Source organism: Oryctolagus cuniculus, chromosome 3 (genome assembly GCF_964237555.1).
Source record: "Oryctolagus cuniculus chromosome 3, mOryCun1.1, whole genome shotgun sequence".
Taxonomy (NCBI): domain Eukaryota; kingdom Metazoa; phylum Chordata; class Mammalia; order Lagomorpha; family Leporidae; genus Oryctolagus; species Oryctolagus cuniculus.
Genome location: NC_091434.1, coordinates 12,223,425 through 12,246,963, shown reverse-complemented (window position 1 = coordinate 12,246,963; position 23,539 = coordinate 12,223,425). Strand labels below are relative to the sequence as shown.

Sequence of the window (23,539 nt, the reverse complement as noted above, 5' to 3'; positions counted from 1 at the left end):
TTCACTATACCCTCAATAAGTTTCAGGGTATCCTATGAGTGGAAGTAAAAGTACTTCAGAAATTAACTCATTACCCATTCTTAAAAAAAAGTGTAATATGTATATTCCTTAATCTAACCAGAGGGAATGGGATCAGCTTTGAAAGGAAGTTATTGTTTAGCTGTGGTTCAAAGAGTGAGCTGGAATTGGGAAGGGGGGCAGATGGGTGAGTGAGGGGTGGGAAAGAGGACCGCATGCAACTGCCGAGATCAAACATCAACACCACTGCTCAACTCACTTTGTATAAAACTTCGGGGCTCTCCTTCCCTACCTCTCCCCATCTTTCATACAGTGTCCCATTTTGTTTTATGCTGTAACCACAAGAACATTTAAAGCATTTGACATTCTGGGAAAAGAAAAGTGTAATGGGGCCAGCACTGTGGAGCAGTAGGTTAAACTGCTGCTTGTGAAAATGGCAAGAAAAGAAAAGAAAAGAAACTATCAACTCCCAACTTGACTCTCACTGGGATTAAACATGACAATAGGTCTGATCTGATTTCATCATCATAAAAAAAAATCATCTATTATTTTTCACTTTATGTTTCTGTGTGGGAGCAAACTGTTGAAATCCTTACTTAATGTATACTAAGCTGATCTTCTGTATATTAAGATAATCGAAAATGAATCTTGATGTGAATGGAAGGGGAGAGGGAGTGGGAAAGGGGAGGGATGTGGGTGGGACGGTATGGGGGGGAAGCCATAGTAATCCATTATTCGTACTTTGGAAACGTATATTCATTAAATAAAAGTTAAAAAAAAAAAAAAAAAAAAAAAAAGAAAATGGCATCCCAAACCCTAATGCTGGTTCAAGTCCTGGCTGCTCTGCTTCTGATCCAGCTCCCTACTAACGTGCCTAGGAAGGGAGCTCAAGCACTTGGGCCCCTGCCACACATGTGGGAGACCCAGATGGAGCCCCTGGTTCCTGGCTTCAGCCTGGGTCAGTGCTGGCCGTTTGCAATCATTTGGGGAGTGAATCAGAGGATGGGAGATCTTTCTTTCTCTGTCTCTCCCTCTCTGTCTCTGTCACTCTGCCTTTCAAATAAATAAATAAATCTTTTTTTTTTTTTAATGTAAATACTGGCTGAGAGAGCTGCATAAAGAGCTAACAAGAGAACTGCCTGTTTTTGATTTGAATTGGATGTTGCAAACCAGTGGTGTTTATTTCCAATAATTAGCAACTGGGTGGAAAAAAGTTTCACTGGTGAAGTGCTGATGAGAAGGTGTGGCCTGGCTCTGGGTTCCCCTCCATATCTCCCCTGGTCCCAGCCCTATGTAAGGCCAAGGATGGTTGAAGAGTGTAATCCTGTGGTCCAGGACACAGCAGAAGTCTCAGCCAACAACAATGGCACTAAAAATAAAGACAACCTTGGCTGCTACTACCAGCCTCAATAGTCATCGCTTCATGTTTTACCTCAAGGTGGGCTTCACTCATCCAATAAGAGGCATTCTCAAGAGGGAAATCTAACTCTTAAAAAGACATCTTCCCAAGACCTGAGTGGGTCCACAGTGCACAAAACATGGGATATAAAATTATTTGTCTTCCTTTTATAAATCTGAATGATAGAATTACATTATTTACTATTTTCTCAAACTTTCTGCCTCTAGCCTTAAAGTGGTTCCCATTATTTCACATCATAAGACCTTGCTCTTCTTTTTCCTCCTACCATGTTTTGCAATAATATGATTTCTTGCTCATGCTTTCCTCCCTTACAAAGTGACATAAAGACAAAAACACTTTGATTTCAGTCTCCACAGCCTGGCTCACACAATATGAACTCCAAGAGATTTATTTAAGGGAATATTAGTGTCCATGTTTTTCAAAAAAAAAAAAAAAAAACTAAAATGGAAGAAATGATAGTATCCCAATTTGAAGGCAATCACTGTATTTCACCCAAAACTAGGACTATTAATTATAAACATCTAAGAATGATTTTTTTAACATGCAACTGACAAATGTTTGGTAATGACAAAAATAACTGCATTTATAAATGCATTTATATATTGCAGTAAATCAGAAAAAGTGTTTTTATCCCACCAAGATTGGTATCTATTTTTTACTCCTTGAAATGGACACAGCTATGTGAATCATTTTAAGCAGTGAGATATCTGCAAATGTGATGTAAGTAGAGATTCAAAAAGCAAAACTTTTGCACTCACTGCTTCCTCTCTCTTGTTGCTGAAACTCATCCAAAACCATGTGAAAGGTGGTCTAGCCTGCTGGGAACATATGGCTCAGTCAATAACAAGTTCTAACTGGCAGGTAGCATCATCCACTAGCTGTGTGAGGAAAGGCATCCTAGACAACCTGTCTCCAGCTAACCCTACAGCTGACTATAATCAGATAAATTTTCTCAGATAAAACAAGCAGAAGAACCACCCAACTGAACACAACCCAAATCCACTCAGCCATAGAATTATAATTTAATACATGCTGGATGCTGTAAAGCACTTAGTTTGGGGTTGGTATTTTACACTTCAAAAATTAATAGATAAACCTCAGAACCTAGATACTGCAGCTCATATATAAAATGCTTTTTTAAAAAAATTCCTTTACATTGAGGGTTTTTGTTCCTCCTTACTCTAGATGATTTGGAGGAAAATCAATACTACAGATATTAGCATACTCTTATTGTCAAGTCACCAAAAATAAGCAAACACTGGTCATTCTAATTTAAATGTTTATGTTATGGTTCTTGAAACTTTCTGTTTTAGAGGAAACACTACCCTAGTCCATTTGTACTCTTCCTGGAACACACTCAGCAAGAAAATAGAGCATCAGTCATGAATGTAGCTGGCCATTAAAAATGTCCCTCTTTGTTTCAAAACAGAAATTGCCCCATCAATACACCCATTTCCTAAGGAAACATGATAGATTCTCTAAATTCTACTATTGTATAGTGTCAGTAATTTTGGAGAAAATGGGTGACATTATGGAATTTCCTTATTTATATACAAACTTTTGTCTAAAATAAACTACTAGCAGTATTTGAAATGGAGAAAGATTATTCCAGTTAAAAACTAAATCCTGGGCCGGGTGCCGTGGCTCACTTGGCTAATCCTCCGCCTACAGCGCTGGCATCCCCTATGGGTGCCGGGTTCTAGTCCCGGTTGCTCCTCTTCCAGTCCAGCTCTCTGCTGTGGCCCAGGAAGGCAGTGGAGGATGGCCCAAGTGCTTGGGCCCTGCACCCGCGTGGCTCCTGGTTCAGATCAGCACAGCACTGGCCGTAGCGGCCACTTGGGGGGTGAACCAATGGAAGGAAGACCTTTCTCTCTCTCTCTTTCTCTCTCTCTCTCTCTCTGTAACTCTACCTGTCAAAAAAATAAATTAAAAAAAAAAAAAACTAATTCCTTTGAGCACACAAAAATAAAAGATCTTACTGCCCAGAGAGTCTTCAAACAGAGACTTTACCTATTTTTTTTTTTAATTTATGTAATCCTACTACATTAAATTAAGAACTAGTCAGTCAGCTGGGGCTGGGGGAAAGGCCTGAGTACTACCATGAAAGTGAACAGAAGAAGATAGTGAAGATTTAGAATGGTATTGTTTGAAACTTTTAATAAGCTTCTCTTCTTAATTTGCACAAATACTTGGAAGTTGAAAATATAGATAATTTCTCAACCAATGTTTTCCCCCTTCACTAGATTAATCACTGGAAACTTTTAAAACCTGAGGATTTGAAAGAGGAATAGAACTTTAAGTGAAAAAGCACTGTCTGTTGTACAATGTATTTTGTCTGCTCTGCTACTTCAGTTCTGAAATTTGGGATCTGAGTATATTATTCCATAGAAGACTGTGAATAGTTGAGCCTTTAACCAACTTTCTATTACTAAACTTCAAAATTTATGAGCAGCCCATTTCTGGAAAGATAAACAATAACCCACTAATGATGATGGGCTATGAGAAGAGAGACTAAAGGATAACAATAGGAAATCCCCTATTTTTCACTCAATCTCTTTGTGTCTTTATAAACACTTGAAAATTATATCATGTGCATACATTGCCTATATCAAAAAAATAAAGAAAAAAACAACATAGACACAGCCAGAAAGCTCTAATAAAACCTGGTGGTCTAAACAAAGGCTGCTTTTAATATTTTGAAAAAAGTCTATTATACACTTAAAAACCACTACAACTGCACATCAGTTAATATATATATAGAGAGAGAGAACTTAAGAGGGGCAATGACAAAAATCTCCTTTAAGAATCATACTTCAACCCAGAGGCAAGTACAGTTCAAAAGGTTAAAGCCTTTCATGACTAAAAATAAAAACTGAAACTGGTGACTGGTGCAGCAGTTAAGACACCACTTGGGATGCCAATACCCCATATGTGACAGTCAAGGTTCAAACTGGGGCTCCACTCCCAATTCCAGCTTCCTGGGAGGCAGCAGTTGATAACTCAGATAATTGGGTCCCTGCCACACATGTGGGAGACCTGGATTGAGTTCTTGGTTCCTGGCTTCCACAGCACCAGCTGTTATGAGCATTTGGGAGTGAACTAGTGAATGCAATTCTCTCTCTCTAGTCTTTCAAATAAACAAACCACTCACCCAAAAGGGGAAAATGGGACCCTTGAATAATAAACCTAAACCCAAAAGAAACGATTTCAAAATTTCTTTTGGAGACCCCACTCTCATCCTACTTTTTCTAATACTGATGAACCCATAATAATTTCACATTCAATCCCCATTCCTCTTCTAGCTGCTTCACTTGAACTAAAGATCAAAAGCAAAGATATCTTCTTCTTGCTTCTTGCCAATGTTATGTTTGCTAGTTTAATATCTGGAAATGGGTCTTTCTTCTAAATGATATTTTCAAAAAAACCTATCAATAATTGGTATGCTGGTGTTGTCATGCAAGATGTCTTCGTTAAAATGAGTAAGAAAAGCACAAAATCTTAAGATAGCTTGGCACTTTTGCCCTATACTTTTGTAGAAAACTCCAACTTTCATATATGTTTCAGATCTTGATTTTTATCTTTTTCTCAGATAGATTGTGTCATAAGAAACTTGACAAATACTTGGTGATGTTCCCATACTCCCATTTTTTTCCTTTATTTCCATGTATCTACTCATTCTCTTTCAACAAAACATATACTACTTGGAACATAATATGTGATCAAATATGTTTCCTGAGGTAAAGGGGGGGTGAGGAAAAATACAATAGTGGTTCCGAGGGTAGACAATTCATGTTGGGTTTGGGAGCTGGGTAATCTCTAATACTGCACTGGAGTCACTAATCTTCTGATTATTTCAACAACCCCTAAAGTTCAAGGGTAAATATGATTATTTTATGAGCCTTGCAAACAGTTTTAAGGGACCACAGAAGTGATCAAAGAAGATCACTGAATGACAGCAGACTACATAGGAACAAAATATTCTAGACTTTCAAGTAAGTACTAACTGTAAATTTTTTAAAACTATTTAAATTTTGCCTGTCTCATTTAGATACTATCCTTTCTAAAAGCAAGAATCATGATTTTCTGTGCAAAGTATACTTTGTTGGCCACACTATATACACTTGAAAAAATAATGCTACTTTGAGCATTTCCATAAACATAATACAACTATGAACTTCTCAAAATTATGTGATCCTGTTCAGCAACATGACCTAAATATGTCAGGGAGGATCAGAGAATTCACATCAAAGTACTTTTTGGTCAACAGAAAAAAGGATAGAATTCATATGTAACATGTAATAAAACAAACAACACGCATAGAAGGGCAAAAGAAACTCAGTGAATGCAACTCAGCTTACTCAGTAAAGCATTTAGGGCAAGGTAATAAAACCCCCACATCTCCTCTCTGTTTAAACAAATACAACCAAAACTGCAGTCTGACCCACATATTCAACTCCATTACCACCATGAATGAAAACGCAGAAAAGGGGTTGAAAAAAGAAAAGTAGCCTTTTCAACATAAACACATCACTTTTAAAAGCTCTGTTATTCAAAGAGCACTGACTCATTCAGGAAGCACAAATAACATTTATCCAGCCAAATGTATTTCAACCAATAGATTATAGCAGAGCCTGCAGCAAGAATGTTATTAAAACAGAGAATGTTCTTTTCACCATGGATGACAGTATCTTACATTTACCTAATCCATCTTCCTCCTTTCTCTGTGAATTAAAAATGGGAGAGATACTGCCATTTCCATAAGGTAAAGATAAGAATAGAAGCCAACAGATAATACTTACTAGCCTATCATTTATACATCCCTTACAATAACTCTTAGTAACTATTTCATATTAGTTTGAAATTAGTATATTATGACTATACCATACCAATATTAAAACATAATTCTGTTTAATTAAAATTCAATATGATTACCATTCTGACCATGTTTTAATAACATTTTTAAAGCCTTTTAAAGTCTGTCACATAGCTATACACTCACAAGGTAATGAAATAATAAATCAACTACATAATTATAAACCTTACATGCAAAAAAGCATTAGGATAACAAAAGTAATGAAATTCACAAGGAGATACACATATTTTCCTTGAATACAATTTCCAGTAACTCTCTAACATGAGGAAATAATTGAGGAAATGGCTTTCTTTAAAACCAGACCAAACCTTAAGATTGCGAAGCATTCCATTATACTCAATTACTAACCCACCAAATAAAAGGAACTCTTTATATGCTATTCAGCTAAGAAATCTGACTATACTAGGCAGACTGGAAAAGAGAAAGTCAGTGGAGTTCTGAATGAAAAAGTTCACACACTTTTCTAATGATGTATGAAATTCACACAGAGGTGGGAAAAGTGTGAAGCTTCTGAATACACTGGCAATTCAACAGCCAAAGTGACACTGAAGCAAAACAGCTCAAGGAACCAATCAAAAATCCTAAAGCACAAAAAGCTGTACAACACTAAGTTTGCCAGCAAGTGATATATGAAGCTACTTCACCCATCTAGTAGGGAAAAATAAAACTAAACCAAAAATCATGTAAGACATCCTCTAGTCCCTAGTTGGCTTCTCAGATTTCCTTTCCATTAAGCAGATACCTCACTGGAGAATTCTGGCCTTACAAATGAGAGACATTATCCATTCACAGACCACCCACATGAAGGAGTGAATTCTAATACAGTAAACATAGAAGAGTGTCAGGGACATGCACTGGTTAAAGCTTCATCTATTCTGCGGTTTTGGGATGCTTCTGACGGTGGCCCATGGGATGCTGGAATGAGCAGGTGACTTGCATTCCCACATACCTTTTATTTTTAAAAAGTGAGGAATAGAGAGTGAGTCTAGATGTTTCCAAAAACAGATAGGTGAAGTCAGGAAGGTTTGTCTTCGGGTCTGTTAAAACTAAAGTCCCCTCCAAATAGGAAAGTTTGAAATCATGCTTGAACCAAACAGACCATTTCCCTACCAGACCCCAGTCTGGCCATGAACAGTGTCTGATCCAACGGCTAGAACAGGACAAAACAGGATATTCCAATGCAGTTTTACTAAGCCCTGTCAAGAGCTTCTTCAGAAAGAATCCTCATTACAACTGACCCATTAAAGAATATCTGTCATGTTCTCCAAAACATTCCTAAGTTTAGAGCTGCAAAGGAGGTTAGAACAATTGAGAACAAAGCTCTCAAGTTACTGATGAGGAAATAGGTCCAGGGAAATTAAGTGACTCACCCAAGGTCACTGAGCTGGGGAAGGGCACAGGCTGTGTTAGAACCCAAGCTCTCTGGCTCCCAGGCCTTGCCTTTTCCATTGCATCATTCAAGATAGCACAAAGCTATTTTCCAGGAATTTTGATAAACACCCATCCCCACCCCCCGCCCAGAGACTTCAAGGCCCTTCCTTTAACGCAATACTGGAGAGAGTATGTATTTAGGGGGCACCCAGATAAATGATTACAGTAGCAGGACTGTATATTTTAAACATAAAAAGCTACCTAAACAGTGGTAGAAATTTGAAAGATGGTTCGAAGCTCTGAATTTTCTGGACCAACACAGAAGCCAGGAGGCTCTCTCTGGCATCAACACTGGAGCAGTGCTGGTTCAGTTCCGTTTTCACCGAGGATGTTCCAATGGGTACCCGGGTGGGAGAAAGCGCAGGCCGGTGAGGACAATGCCTCCGTGGCCTCTACGCCATGCGGCTGGTGAGCAAGGCTTCTTCCCATGGATGAGGTGCAGGGAATGCTTCCTGAGCAGGCCAGCTCTGAACACATTTGCCACCCCACCTAGGAGTATTCCCCACCTAACTTTGGTGACCGGAGGGTGAACCCCAGAAACCCAGGGAGCTTTCAACAGCAGCTGGGCCACCACTGGTCAAAGATCAAACGCCTGTTTGGAAATCTAAGCAGTGTTTCCTGCAAACCTCTCCGGACCCCTGGTCATGGACATGTTGGGTCTCTCGTCCTGGCAAACCCTGGGTGTCCCCACAGCCTGCGAGTGTCCCTTCCGCCGGTGCTCACCAGGCTCAAGCGCTCTGCAAACAGCGGGTCTCAGGGTTGTGCTCAGAGCCTGGGGCACCTGTAGGCCAAGTTCTTTTCCCCCCTCGAATGACCCCAAAAAGCAAGCTCGTGGCTACAGCACTTGTGTCTTCTCCCCGCCCCTCGCCGGGGTACAACCACGTGCTGTGGCGGATTCCAAAGCAGGAAGATAAAGAGACGTGGGTTCATAGTAAACCATAGTAAAGCCAAGAGGGAGACAAAATGGGGCCCGTCACATGGTCACGGCCTGGGTTTTTCTCAATTAGAAAGCAGAGGAAGTATGTGTTTCCGGCCTCTGTCAGAGGGCTGGTTGGACTTTCTCATTCTTGGGATTCTGCTCTAGATGCACGAATGAGGCTGAGTGCACAACATCCTGCCGGGGGGCCGGGCGGCGGGGAGGACCTGGCTCAGCTCCGCCGGCTCCGCAGGGACTCCGGGTGCAGGCGGCGCTCTCCGCCCCGCCCTCAGCCCGACCCCGGGACCCAGGCCCCCGCCCCGCGCCCGCCGCGGCTCGGCCATTCCTCGCGCTGATTGGTCCTGGCGGAGGCCAATCACGGCCCGGCCGCCCCGCCCGCCAGGGGCTCGTGGCCACCCCGCCGCCGCCGCCTACTACCCTGCGGCCCGGGAAGGGGCCCGGCCGCCCCGGACGACCCGAGGCGGGCGGGGGCTGGAGACAAGCGGGCGGCCTCGCTGCAGAGCCCCCGCCCCGGGCCAGAGGGGGCTTAGGAGGAAGGACGGGGAAGGCGAGAGCCAGATAGAGAGGGAGGAATGCAGGAAGCGGAGGTGACCCGGGAAGAGGGAAGGTGCCAGGGCCGAGAGAGGGACTGCAAAGGCCACACAGCGAGGGGGCGGGTGGGAGGTGGTCGTGGAGATCTGGAATCCTTGGAGCCACAGGAAGGGGGCAGAGACACAGGAAAAGACAAGGCCAAATTCTTCTTGTTTTTAAGAGGGGAGGGCGCTGACAAAAGCCGAAAAAAACAAAACCCGAACGGGATGGCTCGGGTCTGCGGCTCCGCCGGAGCCTGCTCCATGTGCCCGGCCGCCGTCTCAGAACTGAAAGGTGAACGCTGGCGTCCGCTCCGGCCCAGAGGCCCCCTCTCGGCGCGCCCTCCTCGGACTCTCCGCAGTTTCCTCCTGGGCAGAGGGCGGGTCACGGGGGCTGCACGCTGGGAAACCCCGAAAAGCAGCAGGAGAGAAGAGGCAGGAAACAAAGGGGCCAGGCGCTGGGCGGGGAGAGGAGCCGGGAAGGGTCCGGCCCCTCCGCGCGAAGCTGGACGGGCCGCGGAGGGGAGGACCGCAGATGGCTGCAGGCCAGGGTGATGCGGCCAGGCCGGGCACCCGAGCTCCACGCAGGCGGAGGCTGTGAAGTCCGGGGGCTTCAAGGGAGAGGCCGGGAGAAAGGGACCCCCTCCCCACACCTCGTGCCTCTCGCCCTGTGTCGGGCCTCATGGGCAAGGGCGGCTGTTGGCCGAGGAAAGTCACACACGCGCACTGAGCGGAAGCTGTTTGCCAGTCTGATCTCTGTTTCCGATGAGAACTATCAAATAACATCTTTAAACTCAACAGGGCAAAGACCAGCGGGCAGAACTGGGGACGTGAACGTGCCAGGTGGCATTTGGTGCCCCGCTTCTCTCTCTTTCTCTCTCTCACACACACACACTTTACATCTTACAACTACACATTGTGTTTTTCTGGCATGGAGCAGTCAAAGCATGGCCCATTGAGACTCCAGGATTATTAGGGATGTGATTATATGGTCACTCCAGAATACAAAGTTTCCCTAAGAAAGCTAAGGATAGAAGGCTGGAGATCTGGGGTGTAGGGGAGGATCTGTTTTGTTTTTTAATGTATACTCTACATAAGGAGGCATTACTTCAAACCTTTTTACGAAGATAATCCTATCTGGTCGTCAGTTTTCTTCAGAGCCAACATTATTCTACTCTACAAAAGAAACCTATGCAGATTTTAAAAGCCAGGTGAGAAATACTTATTATTTCTTAGCTGCTTCTTTCATCTCTTTTCAAACCACAATCTTGGTTATGCTAGGTTTGTTTCCTTCAGATTCTCATTACTTTATAAACGAAGCACTTTACAATGCAAATGGTTGGTGTCACAAAGATCCAGAATCCCCAAAAAATCATTGAGAATAACCAAAATCTTTACTATTGATGTTGACATACATAATTAAATCTTTTCTAGTGAATTATGAAAACAAATATTGAAATAAATACTGATCAAATAAATGCATTTTAGAACATATCACCTAAAATCTTAGTTTGAAAGATAAACCTATAATTTATTCTACAAAAAGAAAATGATAGATGTCAAATAGTAGATACAGAATCAAGCAGACTGTGACCAAATAAACAAATGCCTATTGATAGGAACCCAAGGCACAAATTAATTTCTTATGAATGGACACATAGTAAGAAGAATAAATGCTATTTTAAACTCATTCTGCAAAGTATTTATAAAATTCACAAGATAATCAGTTTGTCAGAATAAAGTATTTCCAAATGCTGGAAACTTCCACATTGCCAACTCATCACATTATTTGCAAACTATACTCCTCTCTTCTTCCCACAATTATGACCACCAGAAGAAAGGCTCAACAGAATGATGTGCAGGCTGATGTCCTGTTACAAGTGTTTTTCATTTTCAATACAGCCTGAACCACAGAAGACCTAACGCCAACTCTTGACATTCACTGAGGCCGCTGCTCTTGAACTTAAAGGAGTAGACATCCTAAAAGTGAAGAGGGCACGGCTTAGCCCCTACATTCAGTTCAAAACAAAACCACCTCCATTTCCCTGACTTAATGTGCTTTCTCTTCAACACAAAAAATGCTAAGTACTTTTACAGAAGATATACAGCAGCCCCCAAATGCAGGATGTCGCAGTGTAAGGAGGGAGACAACAGTAAGAGACACGATGGGATGAACTTCCCTAACTCAACTCCTAACGGGTCCCAGGTGCATGCAGCTTACTGTATATCCCGGAGAAAAGCAGCCATGCCTATGAGATGGTGGACCCTAAGTCCTGCTCCAGGAACAAAAAGAAAACATCACCCATAATCAGTTTCTCAAGAGATCACAGGTAAGTCTTTCTCTCTAAATACATAAGCCTAGAAAGTTCTTATTCTTGAACCTTTCAATGAAGAGATCAAGGATTTTATATAGGAACTTTGCCAACCTCAGAAGTGGTATTACAGAATGTAAGTTTTTGAAATACCACCAGCAGTACCACACTTGGGAATTCTCAACTGAAAAAACCCTCCTGTGGCTGTGCCGACACATTTGATTGACTATCTTGCCAGGTGTCACAGCAAGGTGAGCATCTGTGTCCCCCCTGGTCCCCCTCCACCCTTGCCCCTCCCCGCCTCCTGAAAGGGCATTTTCTACCAAGGAAATGGTGGGAAGAAACAGGAAAGAGCAGAGGCAAAGAGCGGAATTCAGGCACAAGGCTCCAAGCAGTTTGTCTTCTGACTCTGACACCCTGAAACGCACCTGCTGTGATGTCCAGTTGAGCTACTGGCGGTCCTCTGGTTGCTTCTGGAAACTGATGCTGGCATAGGCGCTTAAATCCTCACTGGAGCGGCTGGTGGAGCTGCTCTCACCGCTGCCCAGGGGCTGATGAGGATGAGGGGGCACAGGCTGGGGAGGCTGCGGCTGAGGGGGGCGCTCCTGAGGGCGCTGTTTGAAGTCCTTGACCAAATCCAGGTCTATGTAGTTAAGACCATTCTCCAAACCCCCAGCAGCCCCACACACTTGGGCTGTCTCCTTGGGGGCTCCCACCAGCTCCCCGGGCCTCAGCCACACATTCTCAAAGGAAGCAGAGCTGTGGCGTTTCACATCCTCACTGCCGCTGCCACCGCTGCCCCCTCCTGAAGCGCCCCCTCCGAAAGACACCGTGTTGCCCGCCCGGGTGGCACTGGGTGTAGAGGAGAAGGTCTCTGAGCTATGCCTCCTCCGGCACCCTTGTGGGTCTGCACGGATCACTTTGGCACTCTGGTTGCGGTTCGGACTGAGGGTCACCCGGGTGAAGGCACTCATGCCCCCGGGGCCTTGTGGCCCTCCCAGCAGGGAGGAGCGAGTAGCCAGTTCAGCTGCACCTTGAGGCTCAGTGGGGGAAGAGGAGGCTGCTGAGGATGAGGAAGGAGCAGCCGCTGTGGCCCGGGGCAGGCTGGCCTCCTCGGCAGCAATGCCTGCCCGCATGTCAGCATAGCAGACAGGGGCCACTGGGGAGGTATCCACGTAGCTCTGGCGGGAACAACCCATCTGCATGGTCATGTAGTCGCCTCGGCTGCTGGGCACTGCCCGGGTGGGCCTGCAAACGCTAGCTGCCCCAGGAGGTGCAGGGCCCACTCTGCCCAAGTCAGCCCCTGTGTTCTCCTGCCAGGTTGCCCTCCGGCCAGGTCCCAGGTCCATGTTCATGTACTCCTCGGTGCCAGTCTCTTCCTCTCGGGGAGCTGGCTGGAGCTGGGGTGGACACCTGATAGAGGGAGAGCTGTGGGAAGCCACAGGGCCAGACAGGTAGCCAGGTTGATCACTCCCAAATTCAATATTCACATACTCCCCTGGGCTCTTGGGCTCCGGAGGGTGCGGCAGGGACTGCTGCTGCTGCTGCTGCTCTCGAACCCGAGGCAAGGTACTGGCCTTGGGATCCCCCAGGGACAGCCTCGTGGGCCGAGCCAGGCGGCTGTTGGTCTGAGCAGCTGTGTCCACCTTTCGAGGCAGGTGGGGCTGTAGGACATGATGGTGGGGATGCGGGAGGCCAGGCTCTGGCCTAGCCCCACAGTATCCACCACCCAGGCTGTCGCTGCTGGTGGAAGAAGAAGAATCTTCAGCTGTCGCAGCATAGAGAAGGCGACCAGAGCTAGAGGAGAGGCGGAGGTGCTGGTGCCGGGCACCTTCCTCCAGCTCCCCCGGCCGCTGGGTGTGCTTAAAGGACCTTGGCAGTGAGTAGTAGGAGAGGACTGGCTTGTGCTGGGGGTCCTCAGGGCCATAGTAGCAGTCTGAGGGGCTGCTGGTGTTGGAGTCCCCCACTGGCGACATGTTCATGTATTCACCTGTGCAAGGCAAGAGCTTGCCACCACTGCTCTCCGCAGGGGGTTTGGGGTGAGGCAGGGCATGAGAGTGGTGGCCCCCTACCCCATTGGTCCACAGCTTGCCGTAGCTGCTCCCGGAAGGGGCGGCGCTGACGCCGCTGCTGCCACTGCTGCTGCTGGGCCCACCGCCAATGTCAGGGGAGCAGCTGCCACTGGGGGACATCATCATGTAGCCATTGGGGTCCACTCTCTGGGGGTGGCGTCTGATGGGGTTGATGATCTGTTGAGGGGCAGATACACTCTTGGGGCTCATGGGCATGTAGTCCCCACTGCCCTTGCGGCTGCTCCCTGGCACCGGGGCCACCCCCGGGGACATGGGCATGTAGCCATCGTCAGTGTGGAGAGTGGAGGAGTCTGGCCGGTGGTGGCCCCCGCGGCGCTCCAAGGGGTGCATCTCCAGACCCTCCTCGGGGTAAGAGTGGGTGGGCACGAAGGCGGAGTGCCTGTAGCCGGGCAGTCGGCCTCCACTGCCACCTCCCGGTGGGTAGGCAGGCATCATCTCTGTGTACTCCACCGAGGACTGCGATGGGGTCTTCTGGTGCGAAATGGTAGGGGAGGTGCCCGCCGAGTGAGTTCGCTTCCGGAAGCGATTTTCCAGGTCGGCGGCGCTGGCTGCATCCTCCGCAGCCAGGGCGGGGCTCACGCCCAGGCCCGCCCCGGGGATGTAGCGGTGGCCATTGCCTCCGCGAGCCAAAATGTAGTGACCGTTGGGGGCGGCCAGGGTGGAGGCCCCTTTGCCGCCCATGCAGATGTAGTTACTGAGCTCCTCCTCACCGCGGGCTGGCGGGGTGTGGCCCAGGGAATCGGGAGTGACACTGCGGAAGGAACTTCGAAAGTCGCAAGGACTCGAGCCATACTCGTCGGAGGAGATGAAGCCACCATCGCTGGGGGAGCCGGACACAGAGGCGCTCGACCGCCGCGGGAAGAGACAGTCCGAGGTGGAGCCGTGGCCACTGGTGCTGCTGGACGACAAACTGACGGGGCTGGTGGCCGACGGCGAGCAGCGAGAAGAAGGCATGGGTATGGAGCGGCTGTGGTTGAGCGGCGGGTGCAGCCGGGAGCTGCCCCGATGCCGGTGGGCGTGGGTCCTGTTGGTGCTGGGGCTCACCGGGCTGCCGTCCACCGAGGCTGGGCGCGACATGGTGCCTTCGCCGTCGCTGGAGGCGCGGACCCGGAAGGAACCTGGCTTCCCGCCCACCATGCTGGCCGGGGAGGTGGCGGTGATGCTCTCGGTGCGCGAGCGGCGCGTCAGCCCCACCTGGCTGGGCGGCGGGTTGTTGAGATGGTGCCGGCGCAGGGGGACGCTGATGGGGTTGGAGCAGTTGGAGGAGGACTGGCTCTTGCTGCGAGGGCGGAACTCGTCGCTCATGGCCCGCATGGCCTCCAAGATGGTCTCGTGCATGTTCTGGGCCACCACGGAGTCATCCACCTGCATCCAGAACTCGCCGGGGCCCGTCACGGCGGAGCGGCCCACCTCGATGAAGAAGAAGTTCTCGGAGTGGCCGCAGCGCCTGATGTTCATCAGCTGCAGCACCACGGCCGCGGCCTCCGAGTTCAGCTTCACGAAGCTGATGGTCTTGCTGGTCAGGCACAGGCGGTAGATGCCGATCAAATTCTTTGTCTGCCCCAGGCCTTTGGGTTTCAAGATCACCTGCCAGACCTCCTTGAAGGCGGGTCCTGGGGGCATGTCCCCGTAGCTCAAGTCCTCTCCAGCCTCGCCCAGGCCAGAGCTGCCGCTGCAGCTGCCCCCAGCGCCTCCCGCCCCGGTGGCCGAGGCCCCATCGTGGTGGCCCTTGGCGCGGTTGTGCAGCTGCAGGAGAGCCTGGTACCAGCTGTCCTGCTCGGCCTCGCTGTCTGCCGCAATGGCAAAGTGTTCGTCCCGGGTGTAGAGAGCCACCAGGTGCTTGTTCTTGGAGTCAGCCCGCTTGTTGATGTTGAAGCAGCTCTCCAGGGGGATCGAGCGTTTGGGGGCGCTCGACTTGTGCCGCCACTTCTTCTCGTTCTCGTAGTACTCGAGGCGCGCCGGGCCCCCCGCCTCGCTGGCGGCCCGCAGCACGAAAAAGCGCTTGTGCATGCTCTTGGGTTTGCGCAGGTAGCCCACCTTGCGCACGTCCGAGAAGCCTTCGGTCTCCGGAGGGCTCGCCATGCTGCCGCCGCCGCCGCCGCCGCCGAGCAGAGGCAGGAGCGGAAAAACAACTGGGTGGGGGGCGGAGGCTCCTCGCCGCGGCCCCGCACATGCAAACAGGGCTGGACGCAGCTGAAACCCCCCGACTCTGAAATCCACGCCGCCCCCCGAGCCGGGGAGGTGCAGCCGAGGAAAGACGCAGGGGCTGCGCCAAGGAGAGAGCCGGGCCGGAGTTTATGGGCGCAGGGGTGAGGCGGTGAGTCCGGGGTGAGCGCAGCCCCGATTCCTCCGAGATCCGAGAGTCCGCGCAGCTGCCGCGGCCGAGGAGCAGCAGCCGAGATGCATCGCTTGCGGGCCCGGCTGAAGTCGGGCGCAGCGAGGCAGCCGCGGCCAGGGGTCCCCGCGTTGCCCCTGCAGGCGCGCGCGCGCCTTCCCTCCTGAGTTCCCCTCTGGAAGTAGCGATTCCCGAGGCAAATTAAATATCCTTGGGCAGGGGGAGGCGGGCTGCCAAGTCCCAACGTTGCACGGGGCTCTTCCCTCCTCCTTCGCCTCCTCCTCCGCCTCCTCTCACCCCCCCTCCACCGTCCCCGCCGCCACCAGTTCCCAAATACCAGCTCAGTCGCGGAGACCGCGGCGCTGCGGCTGCTGCTGCTGGTGCTGCTGCTGCTGCTGCCGCCGCCCGCGGACGCGTCCTCCGCAGCCCGCACGCGAGCCCATCCCGGCGGGCGGAGAAAGTGGCTTTTCCACGCGAGGCGCTACCGGGCAGCCGGGGTGGCCGGGGACGGTGCCCCCGCGCTCCACTGCAGGGGAGGCGGCGAGGGGGGCGACTGGGGACGGATTCGGGGAAGACGCCCGCTCCCTGCGAGGCGCTGCCGCCGCAGCTCGCCCCTCCCTCCTTCTCCTCCTCCTCCGAGAGTTGCCGAGCGCCCCAACCAAAACAAGCGGCGGCGTCTGGCTCTGCGCGCCGGCCCCCTCCGACCGCGCCGCCGTCTCCCTCGGAGGAGAAAAACACGTGACGGAGCCTCCGCGCTCGGCAGCCGGACCGCCGCCGCCGCCGCCGGGAGGCTCCCGCCTGGGTCTCTCCAGTCCGGGCCGAGCCCGCCCCGCGCCCGCCCCTCCCCGCCCCCGGGCCGTGCCGCAGCGGCGCCCGCGCCGGCCTCTGCACCGCGCCGCCGCAGCGCCCCTGCGCGGCCGGCCGCCCCGGCGCAGCGCCTCCGCGCCCGCGCGCCACGCAGGGCGCCCCCGGCCCGCAGGGATCCCCGCGGCGGGCGCGGGCGGGGGTGTTTGGGTGGCTACCCGGGCGCGCGAGGGGAGTCTGGGAAAACGGGAGGGGGGCGAGCTCGGGAAGACGCAGGAGTGAGGGTGGGGGGTGGCGGGGGGGTGGGGTGGGCACTGCGGCTCCGGGGCCCCGCGTGGGAGGGCCTGGGAGAGGGGGGCTGGGGCTGGGCTGGATGTTACCCACAGGTAAGATGGACCCCGAGTGTGTGCGTGTGTGTGCGCGTGTGTGTGTGTTTGGGGAAGGATGTTTTCCACGCAGGGGCATAGAAAAATCTGGATTTCGGGGTGCTAGGCCCTGGCGAGGACATTCTGGGAGGTTGGCCGGGGGACTTGGGGGCCAGTCTCGGAATCCCCGGATTTGCCTCCCGGCAGGACCTCAAAGAAACGGAGGGTCGCCCAAGGGCAGCGAGTGGGGGGCTTATGGTCCCTCCAGGGGGAGAACGGGGTGCCCAGGAGGCACCTCAATTGGAGAGGAAAATGTAAAACGCCACAGTGTCTTCCTCCCGGTTGCCCACAGTAGGGGATGTGTCCACACCTAGGGGTGAGGGCGTGGAGGCTGTGGGATGCCCCCCGTCATCCTCTGCAGTGTATTTGCGATTTTTAAAAGGTGTTGCACAGGGCTCCTAAGGCCAAAACCCTCCCGGGCCCGCCCTGTTGGCTGGCATGTTTGTTTCACGCAATCTTCCACACCCATGGAACCAACCACCCCGTACATTTTTCACCTTGACCACAAGGACAATCGGGAGACAACAAGCATGGAGCCAGCTCGAGTGTGCAGGAAAATGGGTCGCCCCCGAGAAGCGGGAGCGCCCCTCGCTCGGTTAACCTTGTGCGGGCTCCCTCTCCACGGAGTTCCGTGTGCGCGCGCCTGTGCGTCTTGACCTGACCCGTAAACAAGCAGTCGGTCCTCAGCCCCACAAACAGGACGCCTGTCACTCCGTTTAGCTCCATCTCATTTGCCCACCCCACCTCTGGCCCCTGGGGGTTCCTAGCCCCTTCCACGCCCGGGACCCTCCGCAGCCTCCGGGTGTCCCGCACTGCGGGATGCACGTAGAGGAAACGCAGCGGTCGGGGCGGGGGTGGTGGGGAGCGGCCATGCTCAATGGCCAGGACCCACTGGGCAGCCGGGCAGCGCGCCTCGGCCTAATACGGGGTGGGGGGCGGGGCGAGTTTCCTGGGGCAACCTGCTGATTGGCGGGGCTGCCTGTCTCTCAAGACTTGCACTGCAGCGCGGGTGGGGAGAGAGAGAGTGAGGGTACCAAGGTAGGTTGCAAGGCGTAGTAAAAAAAAAAAAAAAAAAAAGGAGAAAAAGAACCGTAGGCGCCATTCAGTCGCGTGCGGTACGTGAACTGGGGGGTCTCGCATCTGCCGAGGGGCCGCCCGCAGCGGAAGCCTGGGCGCCTCTCCCCTCGCCTCTCCCCTGCCCTGCAGGGGCGCAGCCCCTCTGCCCTGGTGGACGTATAATTTGAGGACAAGAGTTGAACGGACACCCTCCCTTCTCCGCCTGTGACGGCTGGGTGCTGTGGGCACACGTGCCCACTACAGCAGAGCTATAAATAGCAGCTACTGGGGAAGGGGAGCGAAGCCGCAGAGACCGAACTCCTGAGAGTAGCGAGTGCTTCGTAGGGGGCAGAAGTTGATGGGAAAGTGTGCAGTTGACCCTAGGCAGAGAAGAGACAAATCGGTTGTTTATTGCTAACAGTGTAGTCTAGAAGAGGCCAGAGGCGCTTTGCAGGTTTGATGTTTAGCGCAGGATGGGCGGGGGAAGGGGAGGAGGATCCCATTTTGTAGCGAAACAGTTCGAATGCACAGACTCTGGCTTTTCAAGGGACCCCCTCCTTATTCTCAAAAAAACTAAATGAAAGAAACGTTCCTCCATGGGATGCAAGGTACTCTTTCCTGTAGGGAGGTAGACTGGAAAGCCAGTTTAATTTGCAGGTATTTTACAATGATCTTCACAAAAAAGATCGGGATTTCGAGCTCCAGAACTGATTTTTATTGCAAAAGCTCTTACAAATAGGTCTCTCGGTGTCTCAAAAACACAACCTAGGTGACTAAAATACTCTGCAGAAATCATGGAATAAGCCGCATTGCTGTGACAAGTTCTATCCAGTACAAGGTTTCCTCTGAAAAATAATCACTGATTTTAGGATGTTGTTGCCTCCACCCCTTTTGGTAGTTGCTAGAGATTTATTATCAATGTTAACTGTGGTTAATATTTATTATAATTATAGTAAGTTCTCTGCTTTTTTCTGTTAATGGGTTGAGATCGCTGGAAATGAAAATTCACGTTTGATTCATATATTACATGGAATGGAGAGAAGCCTTTCTGGAATCTAGGTGAGGAAACATTGATCAGATACAAGTATTATTAGCTTGTGGTGCATGAAATACAACTCAGGGGCCGGCGCAGTGGCTTAGCAAGGAAAGCCCCTGCCTTCAGTGCAGGCATCCCTTATAGGCGCTGGTTCAAGTCTGGCTGCTCCACTTCTGTGCCAGCTCTCTGCTGTGGCCTGGGATAGCAGTAGAAGATGGCCCAAGTGCTTAGGACCCCGCACCCCGGGAGACCTGGAAGGAGCTCCTGGCTCCTGGCTCCTGGCTTTGGATCGTCGTAGCTCCGGAGTTTTGGCCAGGCCATTTGGGGAGTGAACCAGCAGATGGAAGATCTCTCTCTCTCTCTCTCTTTCTCTCTCTCTCTCTCTGCCTCTGTCTCTCTGTAACTCTGCCTTTCAAATAAATAAATAAATAAATCTTTTTTTTATAAAAAAAAGAAAGAAGTACACCATATGAAAAATTCACTCCTAACTCAAAATTCACAGGAACAGAAAAACAGCCTAGTACCAAAATATGTTGCTCAATGCTGCCATCTATAGGACAGTCGGAGATGAATCGTGTAATACCCGAAAGTGCGTTTTAAGAGGACTGAAATGATTTATCAAAATCTTGCAACAGCTGTGTTGATACCGCAAAAAAGTCATGATTCAAGAAGTTAAAACCCTACATTCCATGCGTTGTTTTGCGCAGTGCATCTAAAATTGGCTTTAAAATGGAAATGTTGGCCTATGTATGCCAACTATAGGAAAATCACACAAAATTTATAAATTACTATATATTCCCAAAGTGTTTGGGTTGGATAAAGGTGCAACTAACCATTTGAAAATTATATGTAAATAAAAAATAAAATTGTAAAGTATTTCCTGTATCAAGCTATGCTTTCCTTAAATGAATGGGTATAATCACAGGAGCTGTTTTAATATTGGCATCTCAGAATTAACTTTGATAATTTAGAACAATTCTTGAAAGAAAATAAAAATGTGACTTTTCTCATTTTAAGATATATTTCTTTTTGAATGTAGCTCAAAACTAATAGCAAATATTTGAACGTCTCTTCTGAAAGGCAATACAAAATGTATAAAAAGCATCTTACAGCTTGGATCAGGTAATAAGAGAGATGTAAAATAAAGATAGTTGACAGTCAGTATCATTGGTGTATTTGTTTACAACATGTAGAGACCATGGTGGATGCAATAACTAAAGAAATAATTATGAGAAGAGGAGCCTTTAGCTTGAATTTGAAGGGTGGCTACAACTCAGTTAAGTGATTGTCAGATTCTGTTTCTCATTCAAGATTTTTTTGAGCACTACTTGTGTATTAGGCACTAGGCTAGACCGTGAGATTTAGATAGCAAAAACATGATCTTGCTCACAGGAAGCATACAGTGAAGATGGGAGACAAATGAACACAATTACAAAGCATTCTGATCTCTTTCGTGAGAAAGTAGGCACAGATCAAATGAGATCATGTAACAACCAGTTGAGCTAAGCCACCACTTGCAATGCTCCCTGCTAATGCACCTGGGAAAGTAGCTGAAGATGGCCCAAACACTTAGTCCCCTGCCACCCACATGGGAGACCCAGATGGAGTTCCTGGCTTCTGCCTGGCCCAATCCCACCCATTGCAACCATTTGGAGAGTGAACTAGAAGATGGAAGATTTCTTTCTCTTTCTACCACTCTGCCTTTTAAAGAAGTAAAATAAAATCTTTAAAAACGATAAAAACAACCAGTTTCCTCATGGCTTAAAAGTCATCAGTCACATATAGTATCCGTTTAGAAATCTAGAAGGTGCCCCCCTCCTCTTAATAATTTGTTTTCTCTTATAATTAAAGTCTTTAATCCTATTGGATTAAAAACATTGAGTATTAGAATTAAAAGTGACTGGAAAGTCACGATTGATATGCGAATCTGCCAGAGCAGGGCTTCTCAACTCTGAGTATCTTGCGACCTCCTTGTTCTGACTCAGAGGAGAAAGAGTGGCTGGAGAGCAGGCTGAGGCACTGCTTTCCAACGCACTGCAGATGATGCTGGCTAAGCTGGCAGCACCAGCCCCTCAGCTGCCCGGCTCTAATCACTGGTGATTAATTGAAGGCACATAATGTAGTGCTATGAAATGAAAGCAGACTATTCTGTGTTAGTATTGCATGTGTACAAGGAGGCTACAAAAAGTTCATGAAAAATTCACGCTATCTTCATTCCATTTCCCATGAAGTTTTTGAAGCCCCATCGTACAAACTGAACATCAGCAATAGAAGTTCTACTTAACAGAGGCGTCTCTGCATTTTGGGGCTTCTCTCCTTTCAGTCTTTCTGGCAAGTGTGTAAAGTTACTGCCTCTTAAATATTTGTGTCAGAGATTTCCAACGTGTGAATAAGTATGCAGATTTCTGACCTCATCCCTGACCTATTGGCTCAAAATCTCTTAGAGAAGGAGGAGCCCTCAGTGCCTGCATTTAGGAAGCAAGGGGTTCTTATTGACACTAAAATTTAAGAATCATTGGCTTAAGTGCTAAGGACTTAAAAAAAAAAAAACCAGAATAAACTAGTAAACCAAAGTCTCTACCTGTGGGTTGCTTACTGCAGCTGGGTGGGGCAATGACCCAAGCATGGGTTAGTCTCAGGGCAGTTGAAACCGGTTGTGGTGTCCCTCATGAAAACTCACCTCTTTTCTCATCTTGAGTTCATCACGCATCCCTGAAAGCTTGGGAAAAATTAACGAACTGAAAAGTAACACCAGACTTCAGAAAGACAGTAATATCTTCAAAACATTTGCTGTTTTTGTTATGAATAAAGCATGAAATAAACAGAAGGATGACGTTGGAGAGAGGGAGGAGGTGAAAACTTCCATTTCACTATCTCAATTTTCCCATTTCAGAAATTCTGCTGACTAAAGTCATTTTGTGTGTATAAACCTACAACAGACATTTGTATAAAATACTTGTTTTTTTAAAAATTGTCTTGATTTTCGTAACTATTCTCATTTTCTTCTACTGTCTTCTTAGATAAAAAATGTGGGGTTTGTCAGTCATTTTGTTATCTTAGATACTGTCACTCATTCATTTGGTCATTTAATCAAGAGGAAAAACCCCCTGCTGTTTCTTGTATTCAAAGATACCAATGTTTTATCTCCATAAGCACACGCCCAGGGGGATTTGCAGAGTACAATACCTCTTGCTGTTTCTGCTTCATTCTTAAAGTTGTCTTTCAGCACAATATACTCCTAAAATTTGATAACCAAAAATATTTTTCAACTAATTCTTCAACTTCACTTGTTTGTTTGTTTGTTTATTTATTGTAAGAATTTCAGTAATGGTGAATGTCCCATGCTCACTCTTCAGTGTTTAGGATGGTGGTAAACCTAGTTGGTTTTCTGTACTAACAAAGAATCACAAGGTCACTCACTGCAGCTCATCTTTCTCACATCCCCTCCTCAATTACAAACTTAACCATCATATCTTTCTTTTTCTTCTTTTAAAAAATAGTTTCTCAAAGTCAGGCTCACCACTCTGAAGATCTCCATTTAAAAAAAATCTGATTAGAAGCTTAAGAATATTAGCTTTGTGTGGATTGAGAAGATAAAGTTAATTTGAACTCAAGAAATTGGTAACTGCTTCTCTACCTGCAGTGTTGTATGGTGCAATTCCACACGTTGGTGGAGAGTCACTCTCATCAGAATTATCTGGGAATTTGCTTAAAATCAAAGTTTTCTTTCAGATCCTACTAAGCCCAATCTTGTGAAGGTCAGTAGGCACATCTCCCATTTCCCATCCCTACTCCTGTGAGTTTATGTATGCTACAATTTGAAAACCACTGATTGGCCTATCTCTCAAACCATGTATTATAAATGAGGATATTTTGAAATATTTGAGGAATTGGTCTCTGGCAATGATTGCAATCTGGTCAATAATTTCATACTGCAGGGTTCTATTGCAATACTGAAACTTTCGATTGTAATAGAAAAATATTTACAAAAACATTGCACAGTAAGCACTGCACACCCCTTACACACAACTTACACTTACTGACTACAATGCATTTGGATCCTTCTGTTCTTTCTTTCTCCTCTTTCCATCCATACTCTTTTCACTTTGGTTTTTGGTGCTTGCTAAGACCCACCAAATTAGTTTGCAGCACACTGGGGTGCCATAGCCCACAGGTTGAAAACCTTTTCTCACTCAATGACTATTACTGAATTCAAAAGCAAAGCAGTGA

General features: G+C 48.5%; 1 protein-coding gene across 1 annotated transcript in view; it reads right to left on the bottom strand.

Moving 5' to 3' along the window:
* The window catches only part of IRS1 (insulin receptor substrate 1), a 56,131-nt gene extending 39,334 nt beyond the window's left edge, over positions 1-16,797 (bottom strand). The window contains exon 1 of the mRNA XM_002712509.5: positions 11,989-16,797. Within this exon, the coding sequence (XP_002712555.1) occupies positions 12,010-15,735 (3,726 nt within the window). The 5' untranslated portion in view covers positions 15,736-16,797 and the 3' untranslated portion in view covers positions 11,989-12,009. The remainder of the gene's footprint in view (positions 1-11,988) is intronic.
* Positions 16,798-23,539: the final 6,742 nt, after the last annotated feature.